Here is a 24,149-nt window from a genome sequence, read left to right as displayed (position 1 = left end):
GCTGGGGAATTTGAGCAGCATTCAGGTACTGAAGAGAAACTCAGGAGTGTGGGCTGTGTGCTGCAGAGACTTCAACTGTGCAGATGGGGGGATCAAGGTGCTCGGGACCTGGAGTTTTCTGGATAATGGATCTTTCCATAATTTGGATCTTCATACCTTAAGTCTACTAGAAAATCATGTAAACATTAAATAAACCCAATAGGCTCGTTTTGCTTCCAATAAGGATGAATTATATCTTAGTTGGGATCAAGTACAAAGTACAGGTATGGCATCTGTTATACAGAATGCTTGCGACCTGGGGTCTTCCGGATAGCAGAGCTTTTCTGTAATTTGGATCTTAGTACTAGAAAATGGTGTAAACACTAAATAAAGCCAATAGGCTGGTTTTGCTTCCAATAAGGATTAATTATATCTTAGTTGGGATCAAGTACACACTACTGTTTTATTATTACACAGGAAAAAGAAATCATTTTAAAAAATTTGAATTATTGGATTATAATGGCTACTATGGGAGATGACACTTGTACTTTCCAGAAATATATTATTTTTTTTAGGGGGGGGGGAGGTCCATGTATTATTTTGTGTATTTACCTCATAAAAAAGGTAAAATATTTTTCTGGTATAGATATATCATGAAAAATATAACTTTTTCATTTTTTGGTATTTAGAGCTCTAAATCTTGTTCCAGAAGTGGAACACTTAAAAAAGGTATCGTTTTCTTAGGTAAATTACCGCCCCCCCCCCCCCCCGGGAGAGCGCACAAAATGTTCAAAAAACGTACCTGCCCTCATCACTGCTCTGCCTGTCACTTAGGGCTGCCACCTCACCCTTTTAAAACCAAACACACATGAAATCCACAGCCTGCATGGCTAATTAGCAATTCATTTAGATGCATGATACATGGCTGCACAGAAATCAGTTCAGTCTGCAGCATCTAAATGAGTTGATAATTAGCCATGCAGCCTGTGGATTTCATATGTGTTTGGTTTTAAAAGGGAGAGGTGGCAACCCTACTGTCCCTGCTAGATGTGTAAGTTACATATGTTTCTAAGCAAGTCAGTGCTGGTTTTGTTGCAATTTTGTAAATAACTGACATTATGCTTAATGCCAAAGGTTGCCAAACAATGTTGCTCCTTCCTTTTCTGCAGTATTTGTCTGCATGGCTGTGTGATTGTTTGTTGCAAGGCAGGTTTGTTTATATGCTGTGTCTGTTAACCTCTGCCATTACAATTGGATAATCAACCAATGACCATTCAAATTATGTGACCGGTTACAGTTCACAAGCACCCAATAAATTACTAGGAGGAGGGCAGTATCAACATCCAATAGGAAACAAGTAAGGGCAAAGCCTGGGCATGATGATGTCATCATATAGGAAGTTCTTGGTGTGTCAGGTTCAAAATAGGCCACTCCCATCACTTCAGAAAACTGGTCTGAGAGACAGGAGAAGGACTGAGTTAATAGGTATAAAAATTAGCTTTTACAATGGCATTTTTTCTTTTCGTTATGGAAAATGGTTTTTCTAACACATTGAGAGCATTGTTAGTGGTTTCATAAGATTTGTACATTGAAGGTGAACAACCCCTTTAAGGAGCAGATGTCAGGGAACAGTTCCCAAGAAAGGTGAGGTTTTTAAAAGGGTGATATGGGTAACAAAACCGACAATTCTGATTTTGTTTAGCTCAGTTTTGTAATTAATATTCTCTCCAACAGATCTATACACCTTTACTAATATTAAGATTTAGATATATCCTGCGTCATTTTGTGTTTTATAAGCAATGTGATTTTTACAAGGTAACATATTTTTATATAGTGTTGCGGTTTTGTTTGCTTTGTAGTGTTTGCTCTGTAGAACATTTTTTGTGACTTTACAATTCCTTTGTGTTTGGTGCATGCAATACTGAATTATGGGTGCGTTTTCTGTAGAGCAAACACTGAGTGGGTGCTCTACAGAGAGTGAGAAAACGCAACCATAATTCAGTATTGCATGCACCAAACACAAATGTATCCTAAGAATACAAATGGGCAACCTATAAAGCCCCAGCTACAGACCTACAATGTCACCACCAATAACAGCTGGGTGTACTAGTCCTGCACTGCAATTGCTTTAGGCTGCTGAACCCTTACCTTTTACCTCTGTGTTTCCTGCTGCAGGGGTTCCATTTTCCTGCTGAGCAAGTAGTGTATTCAGTATAATTTGCGTAGCTCCCAGTCTTGGCAGGGTAACGTGGGTAATATGCGGAAGGCTATTTTTCTTGGCATACAACTGACTGGTTTCCCTTCTTTTCCTGAGAAAGCCTCCTTCTGGGAACAAAATGATCCATTTACGATCCCGGCTCCTGTAGTATTTCTCAAGATGGTCTTTGAGCAACACAAGCTGTTGATCACGATAGGCTTTGCCCTGCAATCAGATCCAAGGAGAGAGAGAGGGATTAGATAAGGAACGGTCTCATGTCTCACTTTCCAAGAATATGGAAAGGGTCTCCTATGGACATAAAAGCCCACTGACCAATTACATTGGAACCAGAACAATTAAGTTATTAGAATGTTTCAAGATAAATATATATGGAATGTTCTAAAATACAGGAATTTAGAAGTATTTTACTGTATGGGCATAGTAAAAGGTTATAGGTGGGAACAGTATTTTTAAAGTTCTCTCTGGTTTTAGCACAGACTATGGAAGAGGTCCCACCCTAGCAGGGATATATTCTTGTAGATACATCCACTTGAAGGCCACATACATAGGCTAATAAAAGTTGCCAGCTTACTGGCCCGTGTGCGGGGACATCCGACGGGCGTCCCTGATCGATATCTGGTCGAAAGTTGGGCAGAGAAAAAAATCCCGTCAGATCACGCCCGCATCTTTTCGTTGATGTGGTCCCGCGATCCGACCACCCGTACGGCCTCCATTCTGATTAGAATGCCCGATATTATCAGCCTATTACCCATCTCAATGTAGGCATATCGGGGAGAGATCCACTCGTTTGGCCACATCAAACGAGCGGTTCTCCCTGTGTAAAGCCACCTTTGGACTAAGATATGTGGAGAGCAACATATGGCTGTTGACAAATGAGCAACATCTTTGTTTGCTACATGTGTTTTGATACAGATGGAACCACTGTGATTTATTGCAATCCAACTTAATAGCTCCTAAAAGGAAATAGGCCCCCGCTCACAATTTTCAAGATTTAATGCTGATCCATAACCTGTTGGCTGTCTGGTACATGTTAGCACTTTCACGTAAGACCAGTCAATGAGGACTACAAAACTTCTACTACAAATGCAGATTATGATGCCAACATAGACTGCAGAAATCTTAAAACAAGAATATTTTGGTGTTAAAAAAAAAAACAAAAAAAACAACCTAAAACCTTTCAGTATTGTATCCCTTTTTTAAGTTAACTGGAGACAAATCACATAGGTTTTTTTTTTGTTTTTTTTTAAAATCAGTGACAAAAACAAGAGTCTTGGATAGTGTATTTGTGCTAGGATTTCCCATACAGCCGCCTGAAAACGTTTATTCATTGTGACATTTGCTGATACAGGATCCAAAATCAAGAAACCTAATCTGGATATTCTCTGGCAGCAAAAGAGTGAGAGAGAGATTAGATCTCATCAACGCTTGTAATTAATCATGGAGGAGCCTCAAAGTAAAGTTTGTGCTTTGTACTATTCAAAGGAAAACACACATATTACATATTTCATTCCCTCTGCTGCGTTTCAAGCCAGATGATGGCCAAGGACATTTGTTTTCCTCCAAGGTTATTTGCTTTTAAATTTGTAATTAGTGTAGCGTTGCAAATCTGAAATATCCTTCAAGCGTTAATTATATTAATTATGCAAAACTCCCAAAAGCTTAGGGCCAGAAACATGCTGATAATGGAGTGTGTATGGGGGATGGATACATTTTTAAGCGCTTCTAAGAGTAAAACAGAGAGCATTGAAGGCAATATTTTGTTACTCTTAGGGTAACGGCACACCTGGAGATTAGGGGAGATTTAGTCACCCCAGCGACTAATCGCCTCTTCTTTGGGGGCAACTAATTTCCCCGAACTGCTTCCCCGTGTCTTCTGTCTGCTTTAATGAAAAAAAACGCCTGCGCCAATGCACTCGCGATGTTTCGGTTTCCGAAGTTGACTGAAGTTGTAAGGGCGCACCTGGAGATTCGGGGAGATTTAGTCACCCGGGGACGAATTGCCTCTTCTTTGGGGCGACTGAACTCCCCAAACTGCTTCCCCGTGTCTTCCGTCTGCTTCACTCGTTGGTATAACTGATGTTATATTTGTTTTTAAGGAGCCACAACCAAATAAAAAGGTGTTACAAATAGAAGGCTCCATAACAGAAGCAACTGATTTTCCATATAGCCTTTTTTTGTGATAGCCTAAAAATGTTCTGTGTTCGGAATAAGCCGTAGGTTTTCCCAATAGGCTCAAAGATGTAAATTATTAGTCAAATTATGACACTAACAACAGCACTTATATACTGGATTCCCTTTAACAAGCAAAAGTTGTCTGGTTGCTGCCACTTTTCCATAGAGCTTATCCATAGACCTTTGCTTTAAAGGAACAGATCAATGTACAAATAAAAACTGGGTAAATAGATAGGCTGTGCATAATAAAAAATGTTTCTAATATAGAAACGTAATGTATAAAGGCTGGAGTGACTGGATGTGTAACATAACAGCCAGAACTCTACTTCCTGCTTTTCAGCTCTCTAACTCTGAGTTAGTCAGTGACTATAAGGGGGGCCATATAGGACATAACTTAAGTGAGTTTGCAATTGATCCTCAGCATTCAGCTCAGATTCAAAAGCAACAGATATGACCTATGTGCCCCCCCCTCAAGTCACTGATTGGTTATTGCCTGGTAACCAATCAGCGGAAAGCAAGAGAGCTGAAAAGCAGGAAGTAGTTATCTGACTATTATGTTAGACATCCAATCACTGCAGTCTTTATACATTACATTTTTGGCTAAATATTTACCCAGTTTTTATTTTTATACAGAACAATTCCTTTAAAGGGATAGTTACACATTCAAGGTTTTAACAGGAAGATGTCACCATGCTAATTTAAACCTGCACAGGCCTAATCTCTCCTTACAAAAGCTATCCCCCTCCCCCACGCCTTCCTCTGCCTTCTCTAGCCGCCAGTTACTAGACCGTGTTAAGTCACCGACACAGTTTCATGTCGAGCAGCCATGCGAGTGACACTGGGATTGGGGTGGCAGGGTGAAATCCTATTAGGCTGAAATACGGTTTGAATTTGTCCTCAATCCTATTTTTGTCCGCTCTGCTTGAAGCAGTGTTGGTGACTGACGCAGGTTACAAATCAGGAGCTGCGGGGAAGCAGAGAAATGTAGAGGGGCCACTGCAAGAAGTGACTAGCACTGCAACGTGTCACAATCCCCTTTTTAGGGTCAGGGCACACAGGCAGATTTCCGAAGTCGCCCGAAGTCGACTTCGGAAAACGAATCGCTCCAAGTGCTATCCTGCCGGCAATTTACATTTAAGTTGACGGGAAGGCAGGAGAGGCAGTTCAGGGAGATTAGCTGCCCCGAAGAAGAGGAGATTTATCGCCGGGCAACTAATTTCCCCCGAATCTCCCTGTACGTTCTGACCGTTAGGGCCACGTCACACAGGGAGATTTGTTGCTGCAGTTACATCTGCACTACAGTGGCTGACAAATCTCCCAAAAAAAGACTTTCCATAGTATATCATTAAGGGGGTTGTTTATCAAAATCTGAATTTTTCTAATTTTTTAAATAAAAAAAGTCAGACCAAGTCAGACCAAACTAGAATCTACAATTTCCCCTTATTTCGGGAAAAACCACAACTTTTTTGCATTGTTAAGCAAAAAAACAGAATTTTTGGAGTTTGACACAAAAATTTGAGTTTTCGAAGTGTCAAACCGTGAGAACTCGAAACATTTTGTGAGGTTTTAAAACATCTTCAAATGGTAAAGGGGACATCTGCCATTGACTTTTACATGAATTTGGCAGGTTTTTGGAACAGCTTCGGGGTATAATAAATCATGAAAAAAAAGTATTTTTTTATTGCAAAAAAAACATGCCTTAATAAATTACCCCCTACGACTACTGCAAGTAAAACCTATGAATAGTGGTGATCTGGCTTAATGGTGGGAAATTGCCTCATTTCATATTTCCTGAGATTAAAGCTGCCCATAGACGCTAATAAATAGTCGTACAAAGTGATTTTCGGACTGTCTGTAGACTCAAAATAATGGTCCCAACACTTTCGTACCACATCGATTGGCCGTTTAGTCAATAGGACAGGTTAGAAGATTGATATTGGCTAATGATAGTATCTCTGCATGTATTGCCTATCTGACGTTATCATGGGGCGACTGATTGAGGTCTGTCAATTAATGGCCAGAACATTGTCTGATTTGTCATTTTCCTATTCATTTAATGGTAAGTTGTATATTGTTAGATTGAAACAAATGATCTTTCATTGCACAAAGAATAAAGTCTGCATGTCTAAAGGTGGCCATACATGGGCCAATAAAATCTGTCGACAGACTGAGTCGCAGCTTATTAGCCTGTTTATGGGGCCCTCCAACTGGCTTCCCCCGATCTATATTTGGCTGAAAGTCGGCCAGATATCGATCGGCAGGTTTAAAAATCCCTTGGATCGAGGACCGAATCTGTCCGTTGATGCGGTCCAGCGATCCGACCGCCTATAGTCCTACATTATGATCCAATCGTTGGGCCCTAGGATACACGATTGGATCAGTCCAATATCGACCACCTCAATGTGGGCATATCAGGTAGAGATCCGCTTGTTTAGCGACATATTTGTGCAGCAGGAGTCTGTTAGCATTATAAACTTTAACTGTCAGGTTGAGATGGGACAGTCAGGTTGGCAAAAGAGTCAGGTTTAGAAACTTCAACTAACAACTGCTTACAAAAACAAACCTCTCAGCAAAAAACCATCAACATGACCTGTAGGTAACTTTTAACATACATTCATATTTTAAAAAGTAGTTTTTTAGTTTCAGTATCACTTTAAGGCCAGCTTAAGCCAGATTTACCCATATGTACGACGATCATTAGCATACATTTGACCAGTTATGGTTATTACGCTCTCTGTAGCCTTACCTGTCGAATAAAGAAATCTCCGTGTACTAGCGATACAATACCAAAATTTGTATATTTAAATATATGGTCCATAAGCCACATCATCTGTCGTACAACCTGCAACAGAGAAAGAAACGTTACTAGTAAAGTGAAGCTCCTGCCTTTAAGCTTATGATGGATTTCATGATTACAAACAAAGCTGAACTAGTGCAAAGTTCCCTATGGATATGAGATTAAATTCTGAATAATGAAAGAAAGAAATCTGATTGGTTTATGTGCTCCATCAATACATTCTTTTCCTCTGATTTCACCTCCACCCTCTCAATGCCAGTGGCTGACACATGAGCAGTGGTTTCTGAACATAATTCAACGTTTTATTGGCACTATAAAAAAAAAAGATCAATATTTTAAGGTGAACTTAACCTTTCAGTATGTGCCAGTGTCTCCTCCAATGTTATAAGTGGATTCTGACTTTGTGAAGATTGAGTGAATTCCTTCCACATGTGTGACACTGCTTTGTTTATTGCCGGTGACCTTTAAAGTGCACATTCTTATAAAAGGGGGCTCCAACCCATTTCTTTTTCACGGAGCAATAAATGCCTTCTAGCGGGCGGCCAGACTCTCCCTGTCTAGCCACTAATTCACTTGTTATGTCTCTGCCTGTATCAGCTCTTCCTCATATATCTTCCAATACATTACATTGATTCCGCGTTTCACTGTATTGTCTTTACAGAGATGCCAATAGCTACCAATGCAGATATAAGAATTACTATGGCTAATTAGTACCTCAAGGATTCAGATTATAAAGCAAAGAAATGCAGTTCAAGTATGGGACCAGTTTTATATATATATATATATATAGGAAGTAACAAAAAGGGTCCGCACACACAGGACTTGAGTGAGAAAATAAGTTGGTCGTTTATTCAACGTTTCGGCCCAGTCACATGAGCCGTCTTTAGCAATTAGACAGGGACCTGCACTCCAATGTTCAGTGAAGAAAATTAATATTTATTCATACTTGTGCATCCAACGATCCTTGATAAAGGCCCAGGCATGGGCCGAAACGTTGGATGCACAAGTAGGAATAAATATAAATTTTCTTCACTGAAAATTGGAGTTTGGGTCCTTGTCTTATTGCTACATGCTTGAATTTTGACCCAGCACCCACAGTAACCTAAGACTGGATTAGAGTGTGAGCATTTACCGGTATATATATATATATCTATATATATATATATATATATATATATATATATCTATATATCTATATATCTATATATGTATATCTATATATCTCATACTCCTTTAAAAAGGAACATGTCAACTCAACAAGGATCCAAAAAATGCAACCATACCATTCCCTTGTCCTGAAGGCACATCATGAGGGTGCAGACATCTCCTGTTGATTGATGGTTCACCAACATCACCGCTTCATCTTCTGAAATCGAATGGACATCATCTCCCCATTCAACAACTGCAATTGCAAGAGAGATCCGGACATTAATTTCAGTTTGGCAATTTATAACAGTGGCTACTGGCCAGTAATAACTAAAAGCCTGCCTGCTGTGCCTGATTAACTTAGATGCTGATCCGGAAAGGTTCAATGTTTACTGAAGGCCAAAAAAAAAAAAAATAGCATTTACCAAAATGTCCATCTGGGAAACAGCAGTGCATCTGGCTGCTGCTAATAAATCATGTATGTGGCCCCATTCTAACCAATAAAAAACAACATTATCTAATGGGAGAGCTGCACAGATATGGGCAGAGTAAATGGGATGCCTACTGTAAGTTTGGAATTAATCTGACGTCCATTCTTTAGCGATTATTAAACATATAAAACTTTTTTAGTACAGGTATGGGACCTTTTAGCCAGAAAGCTGAAGACCGGAGTTTTTGTGTGGAGTGGTTTTACGGTAATTTGGATCTCCACAATCAAAAGTCTACTAAAAAAACCTTCAACATGAAATAAACTCAATAGGCCGGTTCTGCTTCCAATAAGGATTAATTATATCTTAGTTTGGATCCAGTACAAGCGACTGTTATTATTACAGAGAAAAAGGAAATCAATTTAAAAAAACTGAATTATTTGATTAAAAGGAAGCCTATGGGAGATGAACTACAAATAATTTGGAGCTTTCTGCATAATTGATCCTATTCCTGTACAATAAAACTTAACTAATCTTTCCCTCATTTTACATTTTTTTTTGTGACCCTACCTACATATTAAAGGGGTGGTTCACCTTAAAGTTAACTTTTGTTATGTTATAGAATGGCCAGTTCTAAGTAACTTTTCAATTGGTCTTCGTTATGTTTTTTTTTTTTTTTTAAAGTTTAATTATTTACCTTTTTCTTCTGACGGCTTTCAAATGGGGGTCACTGACCCCATCTAAAAACAGATGCTACAGATACTTTTCATTATTGATCTTTCTATTTAGGCCTCTCCTATTCATATTCCAGGCTCTTATTCAAAGAGGTTGCTAGGGTAATTTGGACCATAGAAACCAGATTGCTGAAACTGCAAACTGGAGAGCTCTTGAATAAAAAGCTAAATAACTGAAAAAAAACCCACAATTAATAAAAAATTAAAACCAATTGCAAACTGACTAAGAATATCAGCCCCCTACATACTAAAAGTTAACTTTCAACCTTTAAAACACTGTTCATCTTTGAATTAACTTTTAGTGTGATGTAGAGAGAGAGTGATATTTTAAAACAAATTGCAGTGGTTTTCATTTTTGATTATTTGTGGTTTTTGAGTTATTTGGCTTTTTATTCAGCAGCTCTCCAGTTTGCAATTGCAGTAGTCTGGTTGCTAGGGTCCAAATTACCCTAGCATCCATACAATGGTTTGAATAAGAGACTGGAATATAATTAGGGGAGGGTCAGAATAGAAAAATGAGTAATAAAAAGTAGCAATAATAATAATACATTTATAACTTTAGAGAGCATTTTTGGAAAGAGTCAGAAGAGGAAGGCAAGTCATTTAAAAAAAAAAAAAAAATTAAAAAAAGAAACAATAAAGACCAATAGAAAAATGTCTTAGAATTAACCATTCTATAACATAAAAGCTACCTTATTTTAAACTTTCCCTCTGGTCTCCTGAAAATGAGGGTTGTACTGTATATCTCCTATACATCTGGATATAAATGATATTATCAGCATACAATGGGCAGCACCCTAGTGCAGTGATACAACGGTACAACATAATACTTAGTTTGACATTATATCCCAAGAGAACGAGTGTACCTTTAAGAAAGCCACCACTTAAAATTCCAGGCTCCCGTTGGCAGGAGCAGACTAGATGGCTAATTGCAGCTTACCCCCTCATTGTACCACAATCCCTGGCTGTGGCTGTATATATATATATATATATAAATATAGCTATTAAACCCTTGCAAGTCTAGGCATGCTCGGACTCTCACGGAAAACTGAAAAAACTTTTATTTTTAGATGTCGAAAGACACCAAGTGCATTAAAAGAAGGGGGTGTAAGATTCTGTAAGGCAATGTAATGCAGGCAGTGCTATTTTCACAATATACGGTAGCGCGAACAATGTACCCAGCGGAGCTTACAATCTATATTTCCTCATATAAGCCATTTGCATCAAGAGGAAAGTGACATACATGTAAAAAGTGGGTGCTATGGTTAGTAGTAAAGGTGGCCACACAATGGCCAATACTTATGGGTATCCAACCGATCTGCATGTAGACTGAATTGACTGTACAAGTGGCCATATACAAGGTCGGCCAAAACAGTTGTAACAGCAAGAATCATCTTCTAATTCATGCTGGACTGGCTGATATGGTAGAGTCTTGCGCAGGTCCAATTTGAAGGACCCGTGCCCGACCCAAATCCGCTGACCTCTAACCTGACCTGCCATCCAACACATCCCCCTACCCTGAGCCACTACCCGACCCGGGATCCTTGAAATCGGAAGTGACGTCACTCTGCTGCCAATTCATCCGGAAAGGTAAAAAAAAATTCTTAGCAGCAACAAGGAGGGGATGGGGGTACCAGTTCTGCACATTTTGCCGGGTTCCCAGGCGAGTTACCCGCGGACTACCCTCATGATCAGGGAATTAGGGATTTCTTACCCACAACCCGACTGACAATATGGTGCATCAGCATCTGATCAATTTCCTAACATATCAATGAAGATGGACCACCCAACAAAACTTTGCATTGGAGCATCTTAAAGGGGGGCCGCATCACTAGTGGAGCCAGAATTTCTGGTTTAGAAACCAGAAATTCTTCTCTTACAGACAAGGCGGCTTTTTGCCGCCCCTGATAACTGGGCGCTACCATTTTCCTCCTGGGCCAATTGACGAGCCGACCGATATCCAAATCTTCTGACAATTTCCGACGGCCTGTCTCCCACCATACACGCACCCAATATCATACGAAAATGTATTTTCTACAGTATTATCGGTGTGTCTTTGACCACATTAAGACTCCCAAACCAGCAAGAGGCCATGGTGAATGTGAGATCACTAGATGTTCACTAAGATACAGCCACAGCTTCAACACAAGCGGATACACGGTGATGCATGGGTCGACTCACACGCACCAATAACCTGCCTTCTACCAACCTGGCCAGACATGCTTACTTATACAACTGTGCCCTCGCTGGCCATTTCCGATGGTGGTGGGGTGCAAGTATAGAAATTACAAATGGCTGTGGGAGATGAGACAGGACAATACATTTGAGGGATCCTGGGTTTGCCACTTGCCCCAAAATGTTGTCCCGAACCTACTCGATCAATGGGTCCCGCAGGTTTCAGCACATACACTACTACTAAAAATCCTTAATTTTGCTCATAACCTATAGAAATAGTCTTTTGATATAAGAGGTATCAGCATGAGCTGAACATCTGATAATTGACTTGCATTCACATCTCCTAGTTCACAACATGGCCATGCACAGACACATAAGAACCATACATATCTTCCAATATGGGTGCCATTCTATGTCATTAGATTGCACGAGTCTAGCCCTGCAAAGGAGGAAATGACCTGTCGCTAGCAGATCCCAATTTCTCATTATATATCTCATTAGGATTATGCTATATAGAGTATTAGGTATCCCCTGTAATTGACAAGGCTATTAGATGTTACCAAAGAGATCAGCGACCACAGAAAGGCACAATCTACAAATGAGATTTGATTACCACATTTAATCTAATGAACAGGAAAATATTTAGAAATTGTGTTACCATGAGGTCTGCCCTGTCCAGCCTTGACAAGAGTTCATGTCATGACATTTAACCAAACAAAGCACAGCCTTTGGGAAGTCACGGTGGAAGTCACGGTGGCAATTGCGTATGACTGGATCTCTGTTGGAGCTGGCAGTCGGTTATCACTTTAATTCAGTGTATGGGTTCTGACTGCTGAAATAAAAACAGACTGGGGCACTTACAGGTCAGTTAGACCTTATATATGTAGACTGGTCATTCATCACCATGGCGGCTCTGCCCAACAGAAGAAGGCAATTTGCACCATTTTGCCCAGTTTGTCGAAAGACTTGCTTTAGGGTAAGGACACACGAGGAGATTCAGGGAGATTTTGTCGCCTGGCTACTAATCGCCTCGTCTTTTGAGCAACTATCTCCCTGAACTGCCTCAGCGTTTTTCCCCATAGGCTACAATGAAAAGTTGCCTGCGTTAATGCACACACGGCGATGCGTTTTCAATAGTTGCCTTAAATTGCCTCACTGAGAAATTAAATTAAATGAACTCTCAGTATGATGTGGAGAGTGATATTCCGAGACAATTTGCAATTGGTTTTCATTTATTATTATTTTTGGTTTTTGAGTTATTTAGCTTTTTATTCAGTAACTCTTCAGTTTGCAATTTCAGCAATCCGGTTGCTAGGGTCCAAATTACCCTGGCAACCATGCAGTGATTTGAATAAAATACTGGAATATGAATAGAAGAGGGTTTGAGTAGAAATAAGAAGTAGTAATACAAAGTAGCAATAACAATAAATGTGTAGCCTTACAGAGCATTTGTGTTAAGAAGGGGTCAGTCATAAACACTATAAATCATAAATAATGAAGCCCAATTGGATAGTTGCTAGGAAGTGGACATTCTAGAACATACTAAAATGAACCCTAAGGGTCTAGCCACATAGACAGATTCGGGGAGATTAGTCGCCAAGCGACAAATCTACTCTTCTTCGCGGCAAGTAATCTCCCCGATCTGCCTTCCCCTGGCTAAAATGGTAATCGCCTGGGGGCAGGCACATGGAGTGATGCATTTTCTAAAGTTGCCTATAATTGCCTCACCAGGAAACTTCGGGCGACTTCGGAAAACGAACCACTCCATGTGCCTGCCCCCAGGTGATTTACATTTTAGTGGCTGGGAAGGCATGGGAGCAGTTTGGGGAGATTAGTTGCCATGTGACAAATCTTCTCTTCTTCGCAGTGACTAATCTCCCTGAATCTGCCCGTGTGGCCAGACCCTAAACTCTGTAGTTGCCCTACTCTGTTACCCCAGACATAAATGTTAGTGGAACAATGAGAGGCAGCGAGCCATACGCCTCTGAATGATTAAAATCGTTCTACACACCCAGGAGCTGGGCACCAACACCAGTCAAAGTGCTTCATTCATTGAGATGCACCTACACACAACATTCCAACATTCATGTACAGAAATATGAAATTCATTTTGGGAGAATAAAGGCAGCGCTGAAAATTATATTTTTCTGATTTAAATATAATAAAACGCCTTAATGGGCTGCTCTACAGAGGGTTTTACTGCCGTCAAACTCGTATTCACCCCGAATAATATTAAATATTGTCACTACTCACATTAACCCACTGTTAGACAGTATTTCTGCTGTAGTGCAAGTTCAGATGTGTAGATAAGGGAGATGGGCTTGCCTGCAGGCTTACAGTCTAAAAAGGCATGACTAATGGGAGAGATAAGGATCTGATAATAATAACGAGTACAGGGAACTGAAAAAGCTGAAGTCCAGTGGCAACCTCTCCAAATGACAAGTGTCTTTGGGTCACCAATATGGTGGCCCAAATCATGCTGATCCAATTATTTGGACCACAGGGCAATGATCCGATTACACAGGCCACTAGCTAGACCTGATCAGAATCCAGAGTGCATTTTTTCAGTATTGAGTGCCCGAATCCAGCGTTAGGGATTTGGCCGAATACCAAACCCTTCTTCTGCACCAGAAAAGCTGTGGCATTGGGGAAAATACTCAATTTCTTCAGTTATACAGGGTTCATAGTAGGTTAAGCCAGACTCTTAGATTCAGCCGAACCCAAAAACAAATCCAGGATTCTGTACATCCCTACATTTTTAATCCAACCACTAAGGGAAGAAGCATCTCTGGATTAATGACCAATACTTGTTTCTCTTGCAGATCCCACACTCTGCTCGTACATTTAGGAGGATATTTAGAGAAGTACAACTAAGGGTAAGTAACATTGCTCTTCCATTAGCTGGAAAATAACTGCACTGGGTGAGCAGCTCTGAGTTGCCTGGCACTGCCCACGCAGAACACTGATGGCACATGCTGCTAAGCAATTGATCTTCTTGCTCTACTGCACACTTAAGCAATAGGTGCCCAATGATGCAGGTCTCCAGGCCTTTCCCTTGGCAGCACTAGCCGGGCATAGAAGCCACCCTGGTAATTACTCAGATACGACACCAATCTGTCCTATAGTACAAACCATAAACCAAAGGCAGTGAAGTCACACCAATCTGGGACCACCGGACTGAATAAAAACAGCTGTACAGTTACAGTCACATGTTAGGTGTTTGGATATAGTTTCCCTTTAAAGGGCACCTGCTGGCTGAATATATTATCCCCAACCAAAGGTGCGGGCAAATGGAGCCTACATTCCAGTGGGGGTTACAGTAGATTTTTTTTTTTTTTACAAATTGCCCCCCGCCAGCTTTAGGCAATTTTACTGGGAGGGAGCTCCTGGTGCGAGCAGCCATGTCAGTCAGTACATGCACAAATGTACTTCTGACGTCACATGCATGCGCATAATGAGCAAGTTGCAGCATTTGCTCATGCCCCAACATGGCTGCGCGCACCAGGATCTCCCTCCGGACCCGCACCTTTGGTTGGGGATAATATATTATAACCTTTAAGGTTAAACAGTGTTTTATATTCCTTTTCAATGGGTTCATACATTCTGAAGGTTGGATAGAACATTGATCATTTAAATTAGGAAAGTAGGCCAGTGGATATTCGGCTGTGATCTCACACAGTGATCCCAAATAGTGATGGGCGAATCTGACCTGTTTGGCGGAAAATTTGCAAACTTGCAAAAAATTTGTTATACACTTTGTCAATGGGCGTTTCATTGACTTTTACTCTTTCAGTATTTGTAATGGACATTACTGTACATGGGTGTTTTTTCGCAGCGAAATGTGGCAAAATATTTGACTCCCGACTAGGGATGCACAAATCCACTATTTTGGATTCGGCAGAAAGATTCCTTTGCGAAAGATTCGGGCGATTACCAAACCCGAATTTGCACATGCAAATTAGGGATGGGAAACCATTTTTACCTCCTTGTTTCCCTCCCCTCCTTGATTCGGTTCAGCCGGGCAGAAGGATTCGGCTGAAAAAGGCAGAATCCTGGCCAAATCCCGGACCGAATCCTGGATTCGGTGCATCCCTACCCCAACAAATCAGAGCTATCATGCCATACCAGCGAGTGGCTGTTCAACAACATCAGGAGTTTGAATACTGTACTGAACACCTTTTCTTTATTCAATAAAGTTGCAGCTTGTGGGCAGTTATGGTTAAGTCTAATCCATGCAGCACAGGAGCAAAAGTGCCACATATATAAGTACCTTGCCAATGCGGCACTAAATGCAATCTTCCACATCTACCCACCACATTCCCATTATATCACAGAGAGAAAGAGATACTTTGTTCATTGATCACAACAGATATTTTACCTGTTGATCTGCCCACTACCTGGAACGCTTTCCTTGCAGCATTTTCAGTTTCACAGCAGCTCCCACATATAGCAACATATATAAAGATTAATACTGATTTTTATGCAACTCACTGACTAATCAACCAACCATAAATACCAAAACAACTGGGATTTAAAGGGGACCCGTCGCCCAAAAAAAGTATTCCAAATCCTATTTTATCATGGCAGTCAAGCAAAATTAACTAATTACACTGTTGAAATTATTTGGATCTTTGTTTCCAGCAGTCTGGAAACCCCGTAATTATAGCAAGCAGGCAGGAGCCATTTTGTGGACATTGTATTTTGAACTGAAAACCATTTCTCAAAAGAGCAAACAGGTTTTTTTAATATTTAATTTTATAATCTGACATGGGGCTAGATATATTGTCAGTTTCCAGGGTGCCCACAGTCATGTGACTTGTGCTCTGAAAAACTACAGCCACTCTTTACTGCAAGTTTTAGTGATATCACCCCCTACCTTCCCTGCCCAGCAGCCTAACAACAGAACAATGGGAAGGTAACCAGATAACAGCTCCCTGACACAAGACGATTACAATCTTTCCTGAAAAAAAGATTTTTCCAAGAATCATGGTTTGTTTCAATACACGTGTGAATTGGCCAATATTGATGTAGAAACAACAGAATTCTACCTGTATCTGACAATTCAGCACTAAACAGTGCCCGATGTTCAGATGCCTTCAAAGGCGCCCAATCAAAATTTTCTGCCTGGACCGAACGACAAGCTCACCAATATCCGAGTCTTCTGCCGATATCAGTCGGCTCATCTCCCACCATACACTCACCGAGTATCATACAAAAATGTGGTTAGTACGCCAAAATCGATGTGTGTGTGGTCACATTATACCCCAGGCATCTGTAATTGAACCATTAAGTCTTGGCTGGTTTCCAGTGATGGGTGAATTTCTCCCATTTCGCTTCCTCGAATAATTTGCAGATTTCCCGCAAAATTCGTGAAACTGCAAAAATTCGTCATGAATCATGAAAATCGGAAATTGACGCCCGTGTCCAATTTTGGACGCGCGTCCGAAAAATAACTTGTGTCAATTTTGACACTGGCATTAAAGTCAATGGGTGTCTTAATAGCGTTGATGTGCGCCAATTTTGATGCGAGAGACTTTTCGGACGCGCGTCTAAATTTTTTTGACACAGGCGAATCGCAAATTTATTTGCCGGTGGTGAATTGCGTCAATTTGCTGTGAATTCGAGACAGACAAATTTATTCTCCCATCACTACTGGTTTCTGCAACACAGTCCACAGAACCAGCAGTGCGGAAAGGGGGGGAAAAAAAACACTTCTTTCAATTCTATCTACAGATAGCTACATAAAAATATTGAAAACATTGTAACAAATATATACCGGAAAGACACTTAAGGTTAAAATGTCTTTCGTTCACAGCCCCATTAAAGCCCCAGACTCTCATTATTAGGAGAAACAAGTGGATAATTGCATTTATCAGTAGAAGTCAGAGGCTACAGTTTGTACCAAGACACTTGATACTGCGCCACTACATACAAAGGTGTAGACACAACAAGGACTCAACACAAGGATTGGCAGTTCTCCAGGTTCCCGGGCCAAAAAAAATTCTCTGCTCCAGTGACTCTAGAAAGGCTCCACATTAATCCAGCTTCAACCTCTGAGAACTGCTCCACTATCATCCTCTTTCAGCTCCAGTCCAAGAGGGAGCACAGTTATAAATATGATCATCTCCAGCTCTAGTTCTAAGGACCAATGGTCATCGAGCTGGCTTCTGCTACTTTGTTTCAGGAGTCAGAACCATCAAAGCAGAGAATATGAAGGAACCAACAGACACAGCTTTCAACAGCAGATTATTATAGTTTCTAAAAATTACAATTTGATTACTTTGATTCCAGAGATGTAACACGACAATACATTTGCTTGGCTGGCAGCCCCTGCTCTTTAACGCAGGATCTCTTCGGCAGATGAAGGGAGAATTTATGCAGCTTCATAAATTTCTTATGGGAAGAGAGACCCATGTGGCTTTTCAAGGCCATGTCGAATGTGTTGATGGCACACAATGACGCCAACCTTGGAATTCAAACATCTTACACCTCAGAAGAACATCAGAAACTCCCTGTTGCTTAATCACACGCCCTCCTAATGTAGGATTCCCCGGGCTCCCATGGTAACCGCTGCGCACAAAGCTCTCATACACGTGCGTGCGATGTCACAATGGGTCTGGAACACTGGCAAGTGGTTTAAGCAACACATAACATCTACATAATTTGGTCACTAGGGGGCACTCTTTCAATTGAGCTTTTGGTTGATTTAAAGGGATACTGTCGTGGGAAAACATGTATTTTTTTCAAAATGTATCCGTTAATAGTGCCGCTCCAGCAGACTTCTGCATTGAAATCTGTTTTTAAGAGAGCAAACTGATTTTTATATATTTAATTTAGAAATTTGCCATTGGCTAGACTTGAGTCAGTTTCCCAAGTGCCCCAAACCATGTGACTTGTGCTCTGATAAACGTCAGTCAATCTTTACTGCTACACTGCAAGTTGGCCCCAGTAGCCTATCAACAGAACAATGGGCAGGAAGTGTTTGCATTGCTAATGCTAAAACCCTGCTTTTTCCTGCTTTGCTGCTATTCTCACGTCTATCACTAGGTAGGGCTATGGAGCACGACTTGGGTAGTGGTTAAATACAATGAGAAGGGGAGAAACAATAGATGTCCCAAAGCAGTTCCATCATGAAGTGCTGGCTCCTTCTCAAAGCTCAGAATCATTAAAAAAAAAATAGAGAAAATCAGATTGTCACACGAAAACCAGCCGAAAAGTCGTCGCATACATATAATATCTTCAAATTATTAACAGGACCTCTGCCATTGACTTCTACTGGACCTTGACAGGTTGAAGATGGAGATTTTTTTGAAAACTTTTTGCAGCCTCGGGGTATAATAAATCTTGAAAAATTTGAGGTTTTTTTTTCCACTAATAAAAATGAACCACTCCTTTGATCTTATTTAGTGTTCCTACAAAGAAGAGTCCAGGAAAGCAATGGGGACCCCCCAGGCCTGGACTGAGAATTAAAATAGGCCCTGGCATTTCAGGTACACAGAGGCCCACTCAGCCCACACAGAGGCCCAAACAGCCACCACCAGCCCATTAAATACTGACTTTCTATGGCACCTTATAACAGCCCCTCTGGCATTTGCCAGAACCCACAGATTGCCAGTCCGGGCCTGGGACCCCCTAATAGTTTTTAAAGGGTCACATCCAGCTCAGGGCATTCCAAACATGTAATAAAAAAAACCTCAACCTAATCTTATTTAATTTTCCTAAATATATGCACATGCCCACAAGCGTTAAGTGAAATTTCCCAGTTCATTAACTCCAGTAATAACATTTATACACACACCTTGGCGCTAGTAAATCAGTGTGCCACACATGCCATAGATGAAATATAGTGAGCAGGTTGGCAGAAAAAAAACTCAGCAGCAAAAGTCTGAATGCAGAGTTAGGCAGGTGATATGGCGCTCGCTATCTTCCAGCGCAATGGTTAAAAAGACAAACAAGCCATTTTCTGGTTGCTAGAGTAAACTAGGTCCTAGCAACCAGATCACCATTTTAATTCCAAATTAGAGATACTGAGCTAAAAGCTAAATAATTACAAGACCGTAACAATGAAGACTAATTGCCTGATAACATCACTGTCTACATCATAATAAAACTTCATTCAAAGGAGAATTCAACCCGTAGTTTAAAAAAAACCCTCCCCTCTACCCTGGGTAGACCCCCCTCCCCCAGCCTACCTACCCCCCCCCCCCCCCAGGGCAAATGCCCCTAATATTTTACTCACCCCTCCGTGCAGATTCTGGCCTCGGAGTTCACGGCAGCCATCTTGTTCTCCGGTAATCTTCGGTACCGTCGCATGCGCAGTTGGGAGTTAAAAAACTGCGCATGCGATGAAAGTCACAAAGATTTCAGAAAGATCGGGACTTTAGGCGCATGCGCAGTGGTTCGGGACCAGAAATTTATTCCAACTGCGCATGCACCAAAACTTCAGAAGAAAGAAGATGGCTGCCGTGAACTCAGAGGCCAGAATCTGCACGGAGGGTTGAGTAAAATGTTAGGGGCATTTGCCCAGGGGGGCAGGTAGGCTGAATAGCAATCAGACTGCTGAAACTGTAAACTGGAGAGCTGCTGAATATAAAAGCTAAATAACTGAAAAAACCCACAAATAATAAGAAATGAAAACCAATTGTCTCAGAATATCACTCTCTAGTCTACATCATACTGAAAGTTCATTCAAAGGGGTGGTTCACCTTCAAACAACTAGTTGTTTTCAGATAGATCACCAGAAATAACTTTTTCCAATTACTTTCTATTTTGTATGTGTGACGGTTTTTCTAATATTGAAGAGTAAAGTGTCATTTTTCCACCTTCTGAAGCAGCCCTGGGAGGGGGGGGTCGCCGACCCTGTAAACTGTTCTTAAGGGCAGGGGCACACGGGCTGATTCGGGGGGATTTAGTCGCCTGGCGACTAATCGCCTCTTCTGAGTGGCGACAATCTCCCCAAACTGCCTTCCGCCTGCTATAATGAAAAAACGCCAGCGCCAATGCACTGGGGGTTTGCCACGCAGAAGAGGCGATTAGGCGCCAGGCGACTAAATCCCCCCAATCAACCAGTGTGCCCCTGCCCTAATGGGTACATTTAGTTGATACATTTCTTATCTTTGTCCCTGCTGAACAGAATCTCTGGGATTCATTACAGGCAGCTGTTAGAATTGATACAATAGATGCTAATGCTCCAGAGATGCTGCTGAGAAATGGATCAACTAAATGTTGTAAAATTGTAACAGTTTAAAGTCTGCGCCTGAATTACTGAGCTGCCAGACTTAACACCAGAGACAGGGACATTCAACTTTAAACTAAACATTTTGGAAAAACAGTAAAAAAATAAATATTCAAAAGTAACTGAAAAAAGTCTATTTCTGGGGAACAATTTAAAAACAACTGAATTAAAAAAAGTCTTTGGAAGACACTCCTTTAAGCTTTAGTTTGCCTTTAAAGCCAATGGAAATATGTAATGAGTGCATACTGCAAAGTTGGTTAGCCCTTTAAAATCAATTATAATCTCGGTATTAAAGGCAAGCTTAAGTAAGTAGCAGTTTGGGTGTCGGTAGTCGTTTCCCTGGCTGTACCTGTATACATGGTATGTTAGTCCTATTACTCAGGTCGGTACATGAAGGATGTAAGTCAAGTCTCGCTAAAGAAAGTGCCTTCCCTCATTGGGACTAACATGCCAAGAATCAAGTAACTGGAGCAGATAACGTGAATATTGAAACCCAGGCTGGGTCGGCCTCCGTGCCGGCAAACAGCAGCTACGCAGGAGGCCCTTATGGGATCCGGAAACCCATTATCCAGAAAGCTCAGAATTATGGAAAAGACATCATTACAATCAAATTATTCAAATTTTTAAAAATGATTTCCTTTTTCTCTGTAATAATAGAACAGTACCTTGTACTTAATCCAAACTAAGATATAATTAATCCTTATTGGAAGCAAAACCAGCCTATTGGGTTTATTTAATAATTACATGATTTTCTAGTAGACTTAAAGGGGTTCATCTTTAAAGGGGTTGTTCACCGCTGTGTTAACTTTTAGTATGATATAGGGCAGGACTACACGGGCGATTCTGTCGCAATGCGCAAAATCTCAGGCGTCGCATGCGACGGAAATAAGGTAAGTAATTCAATTGTCGATCGTGTCGCAGCATTGATGCAACGCAACACGACTGTCGGATGCAGACGCTGCACCTGCAGCCGAAAGTCGTGTCGCGTTGCATCCACAATTTGCAATTGGTTTTCATTTTTTATTATTTGTGTTTTTTGAGTTATTTAGCTTTTTCTTCAGCAGCTCTCCAGTTTTGCAGTGTCAACCATCTGGTTCCTAGGGTCCAAGTTACCCCAGCAACCATGCATTGCTTTGAATGAGAATATGGGATATTAATAGGGAAGGGTCGGAACAGAAAGAGGAGTAATAAAAAGTAGCAGTAACTATAAATGTGTAGCCTTAGAGAGGACTTGTTTTTAGATGGCGTCAGTGACCCCCTTTTGAAAGCTGGAAAGAGTCAGGAAAAAAAGGAAAATAAGTCATAAAAAAAAAAAAAATAATGAAGATCAATTGAAAATGTGCTTAGAATTGGCCATTCTATAACATACTAAAAGTTAACCGGAAGGTGAACCACCCCTTTAATTTAACTTTTAATATGGTGTAGAGAGTGATATTGTGAGATAATTTTCAATCGGTTGTCATTTTTTATTATCTGTGGTTTTTGAGTTATTTAGCTTTTTATTCAGCAGCTCTACAGTTTGCAATTTCAGCAATCTGGTTGCTAGGGGACAAATTCCCCTAGCAACCATGCATTGATTTGAATGAGAGACTTGAATATGAATAGGAAAGGCCTGAATAGAAAGATGAGTAATAAAAAGTAACAATAACAATATATTTGTGGCCTTACAGAACATTTGTTATTAGACCCCCATTTGAAAGCTGGAAAGATTCCGAAGAAGAAGGCAAATCATTCACAAACGATAAAAAATAAAAAATGAAGACCAATTGAAAAGTTGCTCAGAATTAGTCATTCTATAACATACTACAAGTTAACTTGAAGGTAAACCACCCCTTTAAGGCATGAAGATCCAAATTACAGAAAGATCAGTTATGCGGAAAACCCCAGGTCCTGATCTTTCCTGATAACAGGTCCCATACCTGTACTACTGAGAATGGAAAATCCCAGCACCAGTCACTAATAGTATTGAAATCTGATGGCTCGTCGGCCAATCACAAAGCAGCGTTATGGAACATATCTTCAGCCTAATCCCCCAGTCACAATCAGATCATTCATTCCAGCAGCAGCTCAGCCTGTAACCTGGGAAAATCCAAAGTGCCCTCGGCAACTGGGTCAGGTTTAGGGCAAAGCAGAAAGGGCATGAGCCCAGGGCCCTCATAATAATGGTGTAAAAACAATTAAAGGGGTGGGTCACCTTTAGGTTAACTTTAAGTATGTTATAGAATAGCCAAGTCTAAGCATCTTGGTCTTCATTGTTTATTTTTTATAATTTTTTAATTATTTGCCTTCTTCTACTGACTCTTTCCAGCTTTAAAATGGGGGGGCCATCAAAACAGCAAATGCTCCGTAAGGCTAGACATTTATTGTTTTTATTATTCACCTTTCTTTTCAGGCCTCTCCTATTCATAATCCAGTCTCTTATTCAAATCAGTGCATGGTTGTTAGGGGAATTTGGACCCTAGCAACCAGATGGCTGAAATTGCAAACTGGAGAGCTGCTGAATAAAAAGCTAAATAACTAAAAAACACAAATAATAAAAAAAAAGGAAAACCAATTGCAAATTGTCTAAGAATATGACTCTCTGACATACTAAAAGTTAATTTAAAGGTGAACAACCCCTTTAATCATATTGTGTAACTATTAGCAGATATTTGTTCATATGGAAATTTTATTACAACTGACCCAAATCCTCAATCATTCCTTCTAATTAATCCAGTGATGAAAACAGTGGTTATCAGTAGGGATGCACCGAATCCAGGATTCGGTTCGGGATTCGGCCTTTTTCAGCAGGATTCGGCCGAATCCTTGTGCCCGGCCAAACCGAATCCTAATTTGCATATGCAAATTAGGGGTGGGGAGGGAAATCACGTGACTTTTTGTCACAATACAAGGAAGTAAAAAATGTTTTCTGCTTCCCACCCCTAATTTGCAAACAATGCCCTAGAATTGGAGAGAACCAGTGTCTTTCAAACACTCTACAAATAAGCAGCCACTTCCCACTTTTTGAACTGAGAACATGCCACATATGAGAGCCCTCAAGAATACTCAAACTAGTGAGGATTTTAACCCCTCACTCTCTCCCTTGTGACCACCATGATGATCAAACATACAACATACTTTTTAAAAATAGCTAGAATCTCAGCTGCCATAAAGCAGGGCAGGACTGCTGCTTCCAATGGGGATCAGATAGGATCTGTGCAGCCACTGGGACAGAATACTCTGTTATACAGATATACAATTAACTAAATCCCAGCCAGGGAATGAA

At 40.7% G+C, this 24,149-nt stretch overlaps 1 protein-coding gene across 3 annotated transcripts in view; it reads right to left on the bottom strand.

The window, feature by feature from the left end:
- lpgat1.S (lysophosphatidylglycerol acyltransferase 1 S homeolog) overlaps positions 1 to 24,149 on the bottom strand; it is a 55,008-nt gene that overhangs the window by 18,128 nt on the left and 12,731 nt on the right. For all 3 annotated transcript variants that reach the window (XM_018264291.2, XM_018264289.2, NM_001090069.1), the window contains 3 exon segments: positions 8,450 to 8,568; positions 7,116 to 7,211; positions 2,128 to 2,401 (listed from right to left, as the gene is read on the bottom strand). In XM_018264291.2, the coding sequence (XP_018119780.1) occupies positions 2,128 to 2,401; positions 7,116 to 7,211; positions 8,450 to 8,568 (489 nt within the window).

Source organism: Xenopus laevis, chromosome 5S (genome assembly GCF_017654675.1).
Source record: "Xenopus laevis strain J_2021 chromosome 5S, Xenopus_laevis_v10.1, whole genome shotgun sequence".
NCBI classification, from domain to species: Eukaryota; Metazoa; Chordata; class Amphibia; order Anura; family Pipidae; genus Xenopus; species Xenopus laevis.
This window is presented reverse-complemented; position numbering and strand designations above follow the sequence as displayed.